The sequence below is a fragment of the Misgurnus anguillicaudatus genome, chromosome 22 (genome assembly GCF_027580225.2).
Source record: "Misgurnus anguillicaudatus chromosome 22, ASM2758022v2, whole genome shotgun sequence".
Lineage (NCBI taxonomy): Eukaryota > Metazoa > Chordata > Actinopteri > Cypriniformes > Cobitidae > Misgurnus > Misgurnus anguillicaudatus.
The window spans coordinates 10,046,103-10,062,457 of NC_073358.2; the positions used below are offsets into that span (position 1 = coordinate 10,046,103).

At 38.2% G+C, this 16,355-nt stretch overlaps 1 protein-coding gene across 1 annotated transcript; it reads left to right on the top strand.

Moving 5' to 3' along the window:
- The first annotated feature begins 147 nt into the window (after nt 1-147).
- Nucleotides 148-16,331, top strand: rnf167 (ring finger protein 167). The gene is made up of 10 exons (XM_055200827.2): nt 148-393; nt 4,996-5,108; nt 5,370-5,447; nt 5,564-5,704; nt 5,917-6,004; nt 7,654-7,744; nt 9,244-9,349; nt 12,434-12,527; nt 14,586-14,666; nt 14,784-16,331. Exons 2-10 carry the CDS (start codon nt 5,019-5,021, stop codon nt 15,218-15,220), a joined length of 1,206 nt encoding a protein of 401 aa, XP_055056802.1. The 5' UTR covers nt 148-393; nt 4,996-5,018; the 3' UTR covers nt 15,221-16,331.
- The last annotated feature ends 24 nt before the right edge of the window (nt 16,332-16,355 follow it).

The following is a 16,355-nucleotide window of genomic DNA, read 5'->3' on the forward strand; positions in this document are numbered from 1 at the left end:
TGAAGCATTTGTATTATATTATATTTTTAATATATTCATTTCAATTTGTAATATTTTTTAACGTTGTTTTTTAAAAAAAAATCCCTATATGATTTGCAGTTCCATCATGAACCTCTAGATGGCTCACGCGTGGCATCGCGATAACAGCTATTCTCGCGATTTTCGCCGTCCTCACAGAACCGTAAACAAACAGATGGTCGTTATTTCAGGAAGGGCCAAATCAGACCATCACAGTGAGCGGTTTCCGATACAGATCGATACGTTACGGGAAGGAACTTTAAGGAAACTAATCGCCGTGATACAGTGAGCACGCTTGTAATAAAGCGAGACGCGGGTAATTTACGAGACTAGCATCACAAGTGCTAATCCAGCTAGCAGACTTTCCTGTGTACAGTAAGTAAAGACAATTACAAAACACTTAAATCACATTTCTGCATTACAAAACACACGACACCGTGGCATTTAAGCTATTTTGGTTCGTGTTGGTCGTTTCAGTAACCATGTGATAAAGTTGAGAACGGAAAGCATTGTTTTTTAAGATAGGATTATGGGTTCATGTAATGGATTGGGGGTTTATTTTTGTCTGTCAGATAACTTAACGTTACAAATTTCATACGAAAGCTAATTATTATTAGTTATCGTGAAGTTTTATTTGTGAATTGTATAGCGACACGGATTGTTAGATAACACTACTTGTTTAGCTGGTTTATGAGGTTAACGTGCGTGCTGCGTCAGCGCCAGCAAAGATAATAATAACATCGATTTAACATCAAATTTACGTTTTTTTTGCCTTTTTGTTTACATTAATTGTGGCAAAAATATTAATGAACATGCACTTTCTGCCAAAAAAATAACTTGACAGGTGCAGTCAACACTAACACACAGTATTGTGGTAGTTAATATGTGTTTTGGAAATATATTATGTGTTACAATGGGAAAGTATTCAATGATGTATACATAACATTTGCTGTTTAGCATCTACAAATCCACATTTGTGTGGTGTTTAATTTATTTATATTGTGTTTAAATGTAGGGCTGCCTGCAACTAATGATTATTTTCATAATCAATTAATCAACCAATTTTTTTATGGTTAATTGACTAATCTGATTAAAAACATAAATATTTACTCAATTAGATTTTTCAATTATAGCTAAATAAGTTACTAAATTACACCATTCACCTGTAGCAGTGTACTTTTAAAAGTGCAAAAGCTACACACTACTACAAAGTTTTACTACTAATATTTATTTTTAGATTTTGATATTTTAAGCCTTGATTTAAAACCGTTTGTGCAGCTTTTAAATAGTAAAACATCTTTGAATGTCAAAACATAAAAAACAAAGACGAGTCTTCACGGATGTGCTGAGGAAATTTTACCACAGATTAATAAACTAATTTTACACTTTTTAATAATAATTACCATTATTCATTATTAACAAAATAAATAAGCCATTACGATATAAAAGTGATAAACTTACTTTGTTACAGAAATAAAAACCTGGATTTCCCCCTTACTTTAAAACAGATGCTTAGTTTGTGGTTCAATACTATTTTTATGAAAACCCAACAACAGTTATAGAAATTCAAACTCACTTTGAATTTAAAATTAAACTTTTATTAACCAGCGTTTGTTTGCCCTAGATAAAAGATAAACTGTATTTACTTTATTATTGATAACATTCACCGGCTGGTGTTTGCAGTACCACAATTGTAGATTTATGAATAGAAATGTTATGACCGATTATAAGCATTTGAATCTTTTGAGTCTGATTTATTCAATGTTCAGGAAGGTAACTTTTGTATTATGATTGGAGGAGAGTAAAAATATCAGACAGTTTGACATGACAGTATTCGGTATACAAAATCAGACTTGTCGGTGTCTGTTCAGCTGATGGAAATCTCATCTGAACATGTTTAATACTGTGACACACCCCAGCAGCTATGCACGCTATGACTCCTTTAAAATATATATATTTATATATTATGCTATATAGATTTTAAGGTTAGCAAAGATCAATAAATACTGTAGAAGTCCTGTTCATTATTAAGTCATTGTTATTAAAGTGTTGCCAAATACAGTATATGTTGTCACATGACTTATCAAAAACAGGAAATACGGCTCTTATTTGTAGGCAGTCATTCTTAAAGTGTCTACTAATAAAATGAGGAAAAGTATCATTCTTAAAAGTAGGGTTTTGCGGCACCTTTCCAAAATCGGTTTATTGTTCAACACTACTGGTTAGTTTCACTTCCTTAAAGGGGCTCATGAGTCATTGAAATAACAGTTTCCTCAGTTTAGCAAGAATTGAAATCGGTTGTGCTTATAAGAGTCATGGTTAATTTCATCCGTTCTCCAGACATACTAAAAAAGCCTTAGAAACATGAAAACATTAACACATAATAAATAAATAAAGAGCTTAGATGCAAAACCCACTAAACGCCACCTCTGTCAAAAATGACTTCTTGATATTAACCGAATGCTCTTGATGTGTATGTTCATCAAATGCTAAGTTCAAATCTGCTTAATCCTGGCCTTAGGCCATTTAAAAATACGGTTTTGTTGGCAGAATCCGCTAAATGGCAAGTCAATTTTTCAGCAAAGTCCTCTAAGTCAATGCTTCCCAATAGAGGGTATGTATTGACGTCACTTTTCCACGTGACCACGCTGGAACTCGCCCTGTTGAGTGCCAAACGTGCAACAAAATGGCTGGTTTTCATACACGCTGCTGCGAAAATGCCAGTAAAACTGACTATTATCAGCTTAAATTGAATTTAGTTGGACTTGATATCAGAGGTGGACAATACTTAGTTACATTGTTACATTTTCCAAGCATCTGTGCTTTATTAGGGTATTTGTATTGGGAAAAATTTACTTCACTACATTCTAAAGCATAGAATCATATTGTGTATTCTTTAATATTGCATATTAAAGCAACACTATGTAGTTTCCATGTAAAAATGACTTACAGCTCCCCCATGTGGTTGAAAAGCGCAACCGTGCCTGATATCAGACACTCTTCTGCAGGGAGGGGGAGGGGCGGGGCTGTGTGCTCTACCCTCCACCGCCACTTTCAGAGTGTGCTTGTAGCAGCTAGGAGGCTGCTCAGGTTGCAGCAACAGTACAATTTGTCCAGTTTAAAGTTGTTCTATCACTGAAATAATTTTAGAGACATTATTTAAAGTCGCCATGAAACGGAAGTAGCGATTGCCTTATTTTCCCCGTGGTGACGTATATCCGAATGAAATGGCTTTTGAGATGAAATAAGGCAGGGCTGGATTTGAATTTGTCCATCGAGATCTGATTGGATCGTTTGAAGTTGTGTCGTGTTGCTAATTGCTAATCGCTGCGATCTTCTCCCGGACCCCGCCCACCTGCCATACTTTTGACCGGAAGTGAAGAGAGATCGTTTTTAGGAGGGGAGGAGATTTGCATTTTTGATTAAAAATTATGAGCACACACGAATTTAAAAAAAATTATTAAGCTGACAGATAAGTCATTTGTTAATAATACCACAATATAAAAAAAATATATATAGTTTTTCATTTCAATTTCATTGCGACTTTAAAGGTAAAAAAAAAATACATAGTGTTGCTTTAAAATTTATTTAATACCTAATTACATTAAAATTGTGTAATTTTACTTGAGTAAAGGTACGTTAATGTAGTTAAATATTAAATGTAAAACTAAAACTTGTATTTATGAAATGTAATAGAGTAAAAATTATTATAATATGCTTTGGAATGTATGTTTTTCAAAGAGAAACACGAATAAAATACAAATACTTAAAAAAATACTTTTAAGTAGAAAGTAAAACCTCTGCTTGATAGTGACCCTAACAACTTGTCAACCCACCTGTGGTCTGTGGACGTTGGCATGAATCATCAATTTACTTCTCCTTTCGGTGTTTTTTGGCAGTCTGTAAAACGATAGCTCCAAATTCTTGTTAATCTGTTAGTAAAGTCTATCGCACAACAGCTGTTTCCCATTTAGAAACGTTTTCCCCGTGTTTTTGCTGATTTCACATTCACACTGTACACAAATGCTGCCGCTCTGTCTTTTGCCACTCAGTGGGCGTAACCGCAGGCACTTTTGCTGAAGGTGACGTCACGTCACATACCCTCTATCCTGGTCCTCAAGTACCCCCTCCCAGAATGTTTTAGATTTCTCCTTATTTAACACACCTGATTCAACTCATCAGTTTGTTAGGGAGACGTGTTAACCATTCTGGAAGGAGGCTGACGTGTTGAATCAGGTGTGTTAAATAAGAAGACATCTAAAACTTTCTGGGAGGGGGGTACTCGAGAACCAGGATTGGGAAGCAGTGCTCTAGGTGCATGGAAGATGAATAGGGTGACTCGTGTCCCTTGTAAGGAATTGGACTAGAAGTCTTTCCGGGTCCAAAGGAATGTACCCGAACCGAATCACTTTTTAAATGACATGCATAAATAATTTTTTTTCAAGAAAGACCCGACCCGAGACAACCCTTATAATAGTTTGGGTGTTCGACTTCGGTCCGTTTACCCAAAACATATTAATTTTAAATTACCAGAGAGCCGATGCCGCTAATATTATACCCAAACTGTGTCCGTAGTAGCACCTGTGATACTTTTAGACCCAAACCCGCTCGGGTCGGCCTCGGGTTTAATTTTTAATCACTTTTATTTTTTGCAATATTTTTAGTTTCATCTTTAGTGATTTTGCCAAAGAAGATTTGTCTTGTCCAAAGAAGTGGATTTTTTTAGAGGTGTGTGCCAAAAAAAGATTGCATGCATCTGTAGGGTTTCGCAGCTAAAGACAGTCAAATGTATTAAATAACAATAAAAATGTAAGTTACACTTGCTAATTTGTAATACAGATATAGACAAGGGATTATCCCTTGCTTTCTACATTTATGATTTAAATGCATGAAATATATTGATCATTTGTCTCAAGAAGTTGTTTGTTTTTGTAATTAGTGATACATTTTGTAAAACATGCTTTTTCTTGTGTGTAGGTCTTCAGCCAGTATAAATTATAATGGTGTATATGGGGACTGGACTGGGTGTATTGGTCTTTGTCGTCTTCTGCACTCTGATGCCCTCTCCTGGACATGCGTATATCTACGCTGTAAGTAGCTGTTTTCTGAGTTTAATAGTTTTCATCTTTTTATAGTGGAAAACATTTGTTTTGACATGAAAAGACAGAAAGCACAGTGTTAAAGTACCCTATAACTTTTAAAGCCCTTCAATATATTTTCATGGGGGCGGGGACACTGGGACAGATGATTTGAATGGGTTAAAAAATTTATAAGGTTAATTTTGGATTTTTCTTGGATTTTTGATTTGTCTGCCCATTGGATGCTGATCTCCTCTGTGTTGATCCATGCAGCATTACAGTAATGCCTCAATGCTGTTTGAAGATATGCCTGCTCTCTTTGGTCCTTCTCTCCCAACGGATGGAGTTAAGGTAATGATTGTCTCCAATTAGATGATTGTTTTTTTTTATTATTTAAATTATAAAGAGAGTGCAATTTATATATCAATATTTCTTTGTCCCTCTCTCTTTCTCGCTATCTCTCTCAGGGTGTGCTCATTGAAGCTCAACCTCACAACGCCTGTACCCCCATAGATCCTCCTCCTGTATCCCCAACACCCTCAGATCCTAACAGCACTACACATTACATCGTCCTCATTCGCCGCTTTGAATGTAACTTTGATATCAAGGTTAATGTTTTACCATATTTTCCATTATTAAAAACTAAAAATATAGCTATAGTTCATAGAAATGATTGAAACCTGACATAAAAAAGTCAAATCAGACGGTCAAATGGTAATTATGACCTTTCATGTGTTATAAAAGTCATGTATATTTGACTGCAGAATATGTAATGAATAACAAATGGAGTGATTAAAGTTCATGTTTATCTACTGTTTAGGTACTACACGCACAGCAGGCTGGTTTTAGTGCAGCCATTGTGCACAACGTGAACTCGAATTCACTGCTTAGTATGAACTATAGCAATGGTAAGAGATGCACACACTTGCATTGATGTTTTGTTTGTTTCATTTATGTTTGTTAAAAAGTCATAAGCTTGCACACACTGAATCTGTACATTAGACTGTGAGGCACATCTGTGGGATTTACTCATGGAGATGAGTGATGAATAAAATATTTAAAGCAACACTATGTAGTTTCCATGTAAAATGACTTACGGCTCCCCCATGTGGTTGAATAGTGCAACAGTGCCTGGTATCAGACACTCTTCTGCAGGCAGGGGGAGGGGCGGGGCTGTGTGCTCTACCCTCCACCTCGACTTTCCGAGTGTGCTTGTAGCAGCTAGGAGGCTGCTCAGGTTGCAGCAGCAGTAGAATTTGTCCAGTTAAAGGCGGAGTCCACGATGTTTGAAAAACGCTTTGGAAAAGAAGACGGGCCGACTACCAAAACACACTTATAGCCAATCAAATCAAATGCCGGGTTGCGTATGTGTGGGGCGGGTCTATCAACAGAAGGTCCAGATTCTATTGGGGTAGGGGCGTGTTTGTTTAGGTGATTTCAAATATCAACATTGGCTTTCAAACATCATGGACTCCGCCTTTAAGAGTTGTTATATCACTGAAATAATTTTAGAGACATTATTTAAAGGTTGAAAAACTACATAGTGTTGCTTTAATGAATGAATGAATACAGATAAGCAGCAGATTTAGGGTGGTGGAGAACTAAACCCCTACCACACACCATGTTGATCCTGGAAAATTTCCACAGGGCAAAATTTTGTGCAAACATGTCTCGTAATTGATTCCAGAATGGGATCTTAGTAACATTATTGGAATCAGTCCCAAAATGCCCCTTGTGTGAACAACGCGAGGGTAATTAATGACAAAATTTTAATTCTGTGATGAACTGACCCTTTTATGGAGCAGTAGGCAATGCACTAGTTTATGATCGAAAGTGTGGTCTCTTAAGAGAAATCGCGGATCATAAGCAAATTTAAAGGTGCATTGAGTTCCTTTTAAAAGGATCTCTTGACAGAAATGCAATATAATATACATAACTATTATCAGTGCTGTATAAAGACCTTACAAAATGAACTGTATCGTTTTTATTAGATTAGAATGAGCCGTTTTTTACATACATCTCGGGTCCCTTACATGTAAGTCGCCGTTTCGCAGCCCCATGTTTCTACAGTAGCCCTAAACGGACAAACTGCTCTATAGAGTGCGTTTTGTTACTACTTTGTCTCAGATGATGATATGTTTGTCCTGTGGTGGCTACTGTAGCTTCTCTATGCATTTCAAAGGGGAGCGGTGAGGTGTGGACTGAGCCGTTGTTTGCAATCTCACTGCTAGACACTGTTTAAAATCTACACGGTGGACATTTTAAGATGCAAAAAAATCCACCAAGTGCACAATTATATTTACAATACACCACGATGTCACGTGTCCTTATACTATTTTTTGGGGATGTGTGTGGGGTTGCACAGATCTAGGAAATCACTGGCAGTGTAAATAAACCAAAATCACACATTCCGGGACAAATCCCCGAAACATTATCTGCATATTTTCTGGAATCTCTGTGTAAATAGGGCTGTAGAGTCACATGTTTGAATTCTGCAGAGATTTCATACACGTAGCAAGCATTTGACCAGCAATGTCTGATGTTTTTTTTTTTTTAGACACTATTGCTGATGAGATCCATATTCCCTCTGTGTTCACGAGCTTCTACGCCTCTGAAATACTGCACACCTTTATCATGCCAGAGAAAGGGTGAGAATAACATGCACTCTTACACAACAAAAAGAATTTATAATAAAGAAATAAATTCACGGACACAATTTATATTACAATAGTTTACGAAATCATTACTTTTGAGGATACAAGTCTCCAGCTGGTGGTGTATAAGTTACATTTAAATTCAGTTAAAGGGCACCTATTATGCAAAATAAATTTTTACAAGGTGTTTGTACATAAATGTATGTTGGCAGTGTGTGAACACAACAACCCTATAATAAAAATAATCCAGCTTCTCATTCTTTTTTAATCCCCATTAAACCAAAGCAGTCGTATTGGAAATGCTGTTTTGATTTTCTTGTTAAGGGACAGGTTCGGTGTTTTGCACTTGGAGCCCTGTTTTTAGATTGTTTGTGATGAGGTGGAGTGGTTTTGACTGGGATTTGGACGTGTGGTGCTGGCCCGGGAGTTTTCGGGTGTTTGTTCTATCGCCTCCCACCTCAACAATGGCTGCATAGGTGCACTGAAACAATCCTTCCTAAAATGCATAAAACTTTTGTTTACAAAGACGTGAAACTCACCGAGTGGTCAGGGGTGTTCACTGATATGCTCACACAAAAATCGCTGCAAAAGATACTTTCCAACAGGTGTTTTAGCATTCGTTGTAAACTTGTGGACCTATTTTTCCAAACGCCTCACACTTGTACATTCTTCCGTTGAGAGCTTGAATAATAGATGCACCAGCCCAGTTGGTGGCGATAATCCGCCTTTGCCAATTGCAAGAATACAAACAACGTTCCCGGCTCGGAGTTATATCGTACCTCACAGCACATCTAATACAAATCAATGGAGTTGGACAAAAACTATGATAAAACCTGTTGGAGAGCGTCTTTTGCGGCGATTTTTGTGTGAGCATATCAGTGAACACCCCTGACCACTCAGTGAGTTTCACGTCTTTGTAAACAAAGGTTTAATGCATTTTAGCAAGGATTGTTCCAGTGCACCTATACAGCCATTGTAGAGGTGGGAGGTGATAGAACAAACACCCGAAAATTCTCGGGCCAGCATCATATGTCCAAATTTCAGTCAAAACCGTTCTATTTCATCATAAACATTCTGAAAACAGGGCTTTAAGTGTAATATACCAAACTTGTCCTTTAATGTGATGTCACACTGATAAAGCCCCACCCATAGCTACTGAATTGTTAATTTGAATTTGTTAGCATTTTGTTGCGCTAATGCAGCTAAATATATTATTGTCTCAGACTGTATTCACAGGAAACAGATGTATTTTAGCCGAAAGTTGCTCACTGTCTGTTGGTAAGGTAGTAAGGAGCTGTAGCAGTGCTTTTTGCTCCCCACATAGGGGTATTTTGGACATGCTTTAATAAATGATGTGTTGGGTATTTTCAGTTAAAACTTCACAGGCACATTCTAGGCACACCTGAGACTTGTATTACATCTTATAAAATAGGCATAATAGGTGTCCTTTAAAGTACATGATGAGCATTTTCAGGGCTTTCTCTCCGCTGCAGGGCTTACGTGATTCTCAAACCAGAGTTCTCCTTCCCTATCTCGTATTATCTCATTCCCTTCACCGGAGTGGTGGGCATGATCATCCTCGTCATGGTTATTATACTGGTCAGTACATGTACTTATGTGCATTAATTCGTGTGCAAATTATTGAAATGGAAGTCTTGAGCATTATTTTAGTTTTTAAGTAACAATTATGTTTTGTAGTTAGTAGGGATGCTCCGATCAGGATTTTTGCAGGCCGATACCGATCACCGATTTGTTGTCTTCGTGATCGGCCGATACCAATGCCGATACCGATTTTCAAGCTAATATGCAAGCTCTTTGATGACTGTAACTTTTAACATTTTTTCTAGATAAAGTAAAACCACAGATGTTGCCTTTGTTATATTACTTGCAGTAATTAGGTATATTATTGTTTTAATAGAGAATCAAATAAATTAGCACAACAAATATTTCTTCTGCAAAGAGAAATTTAATATGCCTTCAAAAAGGCTTATGTCTGTAAAAACTAATGAAAATAAAACAGTTAACAGTCTTTACTGTATGAATTAAATATACACGCATTCGTATGAAGTACAACAGTTCTTTAGTCAAGAGCAGAGAGTGATTTTATTGAGAGATTAATTAGGTTACTGTAGCTTTAAGACTTGACAGAGATCGCTCTGTTCACGTGCACTGATGACAGGCTGCTGTGTGTGCGCGCGGCGGGTGTATGCAGACAAGAGCAGCTGTGAGGAAAATTAAAGTTTAAACGCTCAAAACTTTAAAACGCATGCAAATAATAAACTTTGGACATGAGGATGCAATTGTCCGCGATAGATATGTGTTGTATACGCTGTTTGATAGGGATGTGAAGACGGGTCGCGATATTAGGACCGGACCGCGTCCTCGCTAAAATACACATATCTCTGTAAAGAGATCGCTCTGTTCACGTGCACTGATGACAGGCTGCTGTGTGTGCGCGCGGCGGCTGTATGCAGACGAGAGCAGCTTTGAGGAAAATTAAAGTTTAAACGCTCAAAACTTTAAAACGCATACAAATAATAAACTTTTGACAGGATGCAATTGTCCGCGATAGATATGTGTTGTATACGCTGTTTGATGGGGATGTGAAGACGGGTCGCGATGTTAGGACCGGACAGCGTCCTCATAGAAAATACACATATCTCTGTAAAGGCAAAGAGAGAAATGCAAATCTACACGTCGCTCATCAGCCACGGGTTATAAAAATGCTCTCACTGCGTAAAAATGGTCTCTACGTGCAGCCGCATTGAGGAGCCATATCATGACAGACAAAAGTAAACAGAAAGATCGGTTCACGAGATCGGCAAATTTAACGAGGACCGATCGAGTCATTTAATGCCGTTATCGGCCGATAAGTTACCGATCTGCGGCCGATCGATCGGAGCATCCCTAGTAGTTAGATATAGTTTAGTCCATGTAACATATTTCTACTTCTTTGAATGGGCCAGATTAGTTTAAACAAGCTTTAAATTAGTGAAATTATTATGTATAATGTCTTTGTTTATAGAAATATGTCATATGTCACACACTGTTATTTTCTGTGCTCGGTTCACTGAAGCATGTTGGAAATGTCATCACAACTTTGTTATATAAGAGACCTCATTATAAATCACACCTTTTTCTCAGAACATTCAGCTCGTTTACATGCACACCAATAATGCGATTATTTCCAATAATGCGAGTAAGGTCTTAATCGCAGTAAGATGTTTACATGACTGGAGCTAACCTCTTCACTCCGGTTTACATGCAGTTTTTATTTTCTGATTATTCACACATAGCCCAATGCAGAGCACAAATGATGAACTCACATATATGGTCCACTGATTTAATTTACTTATGTTAAATGACAAACACATTGTTATAGATTTCATTATCCGGTGCCGTGATGAAGATATAAATATGACAGTGCCTGTAAAGGGCGTTCACATTAAAACGATATAAAAATATAGTTTTAAAAATCGTTTTATATTATAGATAATAGCAGAGTTCACACAACAACTATAACGATAGCGATTTTGGCACATGATGAACGATAAACCATTGACAGCCAATCAAATCTATTTGAACTTTAAGTGCACGCGCACTTAAAATGCAGTAGAAAGCTCATTCGTTGCTTTCTAGGGTCGAGGACATCTGCTGGTTTCCCGCTGTGTAAATGCAACAAGAACAGCATATGTACATATTCAGTGACATGTAAACAATTGCAAAAAAGTTTTTATTAAAAGAAATATCCAATATAGGGTAATGCCGCGCTCGTTGAGCGAATTAGCATGAAGTTATCATTATGATGTGGTCACTAATATATTTATCGTTATAATTATCGTTATAATGTCCCTTAAAGGTTTTATACACTGCTGTCGTGGTATTTTTAGCTGTTTCTGAATGAAGGCAGACTGCTGACAGCGAGTCGTGTTGGCAGAGTTCATGTAAAACTTCCTAATGTCAAGTTTAAAATTTTGTGGTTAAGGTGCGTGACTAAAACACGCGCGCACTTCAGGTAGTGCGGTATAAATGCGATTAAAGTGTTTACATGGACGCATGCTGTGATTAAAAACGACGTACGCCACCTCTTTTAATGCGATACTTACTGCGATTATGAGCTTAATCGCATTATTTTTATCGAAGCATTGCGTTTACATGAGGTAAAGTATAATCACAGTATTGCCAAAATCCCATTATAACCGCATTATTGGTGTGCATGTAAACGAGCTCATTGATACAGTTTGATATATTCACTTTTGTAAGGCAATGCAGGTTCATAATAGGTGATCGTGGTTGCCATTGAATGACATTCATGGCACAGAATGACAAACCTGTCTCGGTGGCTTCTGTGTATACAGCGAGGTCAAGCTATGAATTTGGGCGATGAGGTCTGGCTCATAGTTCTGGTTCATTCTAAAGTTGTGCAGTTTGGGTGCATGAAGACCAAGCTTTGAAATCATTACTACATGGACCTCACTTTGTTCACAAGAGTGCTGTCATTTTGGCACAGAAAGTCCCCTTAACAAACTGTTTCAGTGAAGTTGAAAGCACAGATTTCTTTAGAATGCATTTGGGAGATAAATTTTGACCCGAGTTGCTGAAATTGGCAGATTCATTAGAAGTGTGTGTCTAAATACTGCAGGCTGTATATTCAATGGGACTGATAATGTTTGTGTTGTTTAGATTGTGAGGTGTGTTCAGCACAGGAAGAGACTCCGGAAAAACAGACTCTCCAAGGAGCAGCTGAAGAAGATTCCCACTCACAAGTTTGTTAAAGGTGAGCCACGGCAAACAATGCTTTAAATCAGTAATGTCCTGGTTACATTTTAAAGAGCACCTATTGTCCGATTCACGTTTTAAAATTTTCTTTGGTGTTTAAGTGTGTATTAGTACATGTTAAAGATTTGCAAAACCTACATACTAGGGATGGCGAAAACGAAACATTTTCTTTACCGGCCACCGAGCCTCATTAGCCGGTTGAAACCGGTTAACCGATAGGCCTATTAGTTTAAAATGTGCTACGCTATTTAAAATAACCATTTCGAGCCTGCAATTTCGCAACTCTGTCGCATCTCTCTGCGCTCTCTGTCTCTGGCTCACACACACACACAGCTCACAACACTTTTTTTAAATCCCCTACAGCGCAAAACATGAGTCCCGCAAACGCGGCGCCAAATCGGAGGACAAATGCTGCTTAGTTACGAAATGGTTTAGGTACAAGGGGAAAATAAAGGCATTTGTGAAGCTCATTTGAAAATTGCCGCGGCTCATTTAAGAAAATGACATCTCCAAAGAGACTGCGCTTTAGTTTGAGGCAGTGCTAACAATAATAAAGACAGAGGATGATCATCATGTAGATGTAATGTATTTCCAAATCTAAGCCCATCTTTTGCGGAATGCTGCCTAATAGACTGCAACACGATAAAACTAATGGGAAAAACGGGCACCTTCAGAATGCGTAAAAGACGCACCGGCCAAGGCAGGTACCCTTGTCTGTTCTAGAACAAATGCAGCAAAGATATTTAATGCAAATGTATGAGACATATAGGCCTACGCTGAGTTTTATTCATTTATGATGAGGTGCATTCTAGTTAACAATGCAATGCAAGTGAACGCGCCATGCCGGCGCCTTCATGCACGGACCGGTTATTATATTCTTTACACAAACGGAAATACCTATGAAGCAGTTTTTTTTACCTGACGGGAGGGGTTCTGGTGGACCAATCACAGCGCTTGCGGTCCGCGTAGATCTGACGCTGTTAAATTTTTTGTGAGGTGCGCGTCAGGATACGCAGAGCTACGCACAGGCTACGGATAGCCTAGCTACGGCGTAGAACCTACGCACGACTATAAATCGCCCTTTCCTACTCACTACTGCGCAGGACTGGTCCCGAAATCGCTACTGCGCCGACTCGAGACCAAAAATGTCAGCGCCGTATCGGGACACTGGCGCCTTCACTTTTCACCAATGGAAGAGCGAACGGGCATCGTCCATCTTTTTTTTACAGTCTATGATTCATATTAATGTTATGAGACCCATGCATTACATATTTAAAGGAAATTAATCAAATAAGTGCTCACAGTTGCATAAAAATCATTTTTGTTTGTATGTAAACCAATACATGTGTCCAAAAATGGACAGCTTGAGTTTTTGCTGCTTCTTTGTGTGTACAACACAACTGCTGTGAAAGTTGTGCAATTAAAGAGCACCTATTATGCAAAATCTTCTTTTCACAAGGTGTTTAGACATAGATGTGTGTTGGCAATGTGTGGGCACAACCTCCTTACAATAAAAAAATCCACTCCTTTTTTAAACCCCATTAAACCAAACCAGTCTCATTAGGCATGTCGTTTTGATTCTCTTGTTTATGTGATGTCACACTGGTAAAGCCCCGCCCACAGCCACTGACTGACAGTCCTGCATTACCATAGTTTCCATTCTCAGCGAGTTGTACGCTTTCAGCCATATATCAATAGTGAGATACTATTGTCTCAGACTGTATTGACACAGTTCAGTTCTATTTGAACTAAAAGTGCTCACTGTCTGTTGGTAAGGGAGTAAGGAGCTGTAGCTCATTTGCATTTTAAGGTACACCCATGAAACAACCTTTTTTTGCTCCCACCCAAATAGGAGGATTTTGGACATGCTATAATAAATTATCTGTGTGGTATTTTGAGCTAAAACCTTACAGACATGTTTTGGGCACACCTGAGACTTGTATTAGCTCTTGTTAAACTGAGCATAATAGGTGTCCTTTAAGTATATTATAGATTATAACTAACAAATTCTGATTGATTCTTCTTTGTCGTTGTTTTTTGGACCGTGTTTTCTCAGGTGATAACTATGACGTTTGTGCCATTTGCCTGGATGAATATGAAGAAGGGGACAAATTGAGAGTTCTGCCGTGTTCACACGGTAACCGAGCGACTGGACCTTCTGTCTATTTGATCACATGTGACATTTGTTTTTACTTATTTTTCTGTTGATGTTTACAGATTTTTATCAATTCATTATTTTGCTCCCATCCTTTAGCTTACCACTGCAGGTGTGTGGACCCCTGGCTTACCAAAACGAAGAAAACCTGCCCCGTGTGTAAGCAGAGGGTAACCCGTTCCAACCCGGAGTACTCCGAATCCTCAGATTCCGAAGAAGAGACGGCGCCACGGCAAGCTGAAGAGGAAGGAACAATAAGCGAGGCAGATTCTGAACGCACGCCCCTGCTTCGTCCCTCTTACCCTGGGTCCCCTTCCTCTTCCTCCACCCCCACCCCGCCTCCCAATTACTCCTCCACTGTAGCGACCGCTGCACAGTGCCTGCAGCAGACCCCGCAGCACGACTTGCCCGTCGTGGGCTATGATGGATACTACTCGCCTATAGAGGACACAGACAAAGGTACCGAGAATGAGGAGGGTCACCCAACAGATAATGACACCACAGAGCTTATTGGAAGAGGTGCTGTGGAAGTTTAAGAGGTATTGGGGAGGAATTGATTAAACCCTTTATCTCGGCCGCTCTGGGTGTTACTGGGTTGTGTTTTTTCGCAACAAATAAATGTTTTACGCAGTTAGGAGCTGAATCAGTTCAAATTAACGCCCAGCTCCGATATCACTGTGACCCGTAATACTTTTTAGGTAGCTAGTGTGACTGTGTGAGCGACACTACATTGCAGATGTGCAACAAATTTATAGTTTCACATTGAAGTATTTTTCCAAAATTGAGCCCATGTTCAAATAGAGGTGTAACGCAATATTAATCTAATACGCAGTTATTTAGTCACAATCATGTTGTTTCAAATCTCAAACACAAAGGGAGACATTTTTTGCCCTTACGTTTTTGCTATTTAAACATCGGCATTGTCTCGATCCTACACGGGACCAACCAATAATGTTTGGTATCATTGTTTTAATACCTACCATAATGTGACATGTCTAGTTTGAATATGCAGAAGCACGGCAAAATGTTGAGAAGCGGAAATCAGTAAATCCACTTAAATAGCAATGTTGATGTGAGTAATAAGCTTAGATTTCTTTTTTTTTTTTTTTGGTGAGCCATTCCTTTAAGTTGGTGGTTTTTCTGGTCACCATTAAGTGCAATATGGACAGGCTACCAATTTGTAAGTCCAGAGTTTTATTTCCTGTACATAAAGAAATCACACAAAGACCACTGCAGACGTCTGAGTTTAACCAATTAATTTTAATGGTCTTTTTTATTAACTTGTGCATTAGTCAGATCCTCACCAACAAAGTCACAGACCGTCACACTATGTTTCATATAGACGTTTACCATACTAGCTGCTTTTACTTTGCTTTATTCACACACTGACAGTGTATAGACTTAATGGCAATGTTATACTTCTTCTATTCATTTTTTACAGTCATGTTTGATTTTATGTTTCATCACAAGTAAATAAGAAAACTTTTTTGTATGAACTAAAAGAACCTGTGCCTATTTTTCCCCCATTCATCATGTAAATCAGCTATATGTATTCATTGAGTTCTACATACTAATAGACTTTATTCAAGATTGATTTAAGACTGTACTATTGATGCACTTTGTGCCATAAAGTCAATTTTACCTCTTTACCGTGTCCATTTGTTGTATTTT

Excerpts from the sequence above, each read along its gene's own strand:
- rnf167 (XM_055200827.2), top strand. The coding sequence starts at position 5,019 with ATGGTGTATATGGGGACTGGACTGGGTGTATTGGTCTTTGTCGTCTTC. Across the intron at positions 6,005-7,653 it reads TAGTATGAACTATAGCAATG|ACACTATTGCTGATGAGATC; the intron begins GTAAGAGATGCA and ends TTTTTTTTTTAG. Across the intron at positions 7,745-9,243 it reads TTTATCATGCCAGAGAAAGG|GGCTTACGTGATTCTCAAAC; the intron begins GTGAGAATAACA and ends TCTCCGCTGCAG.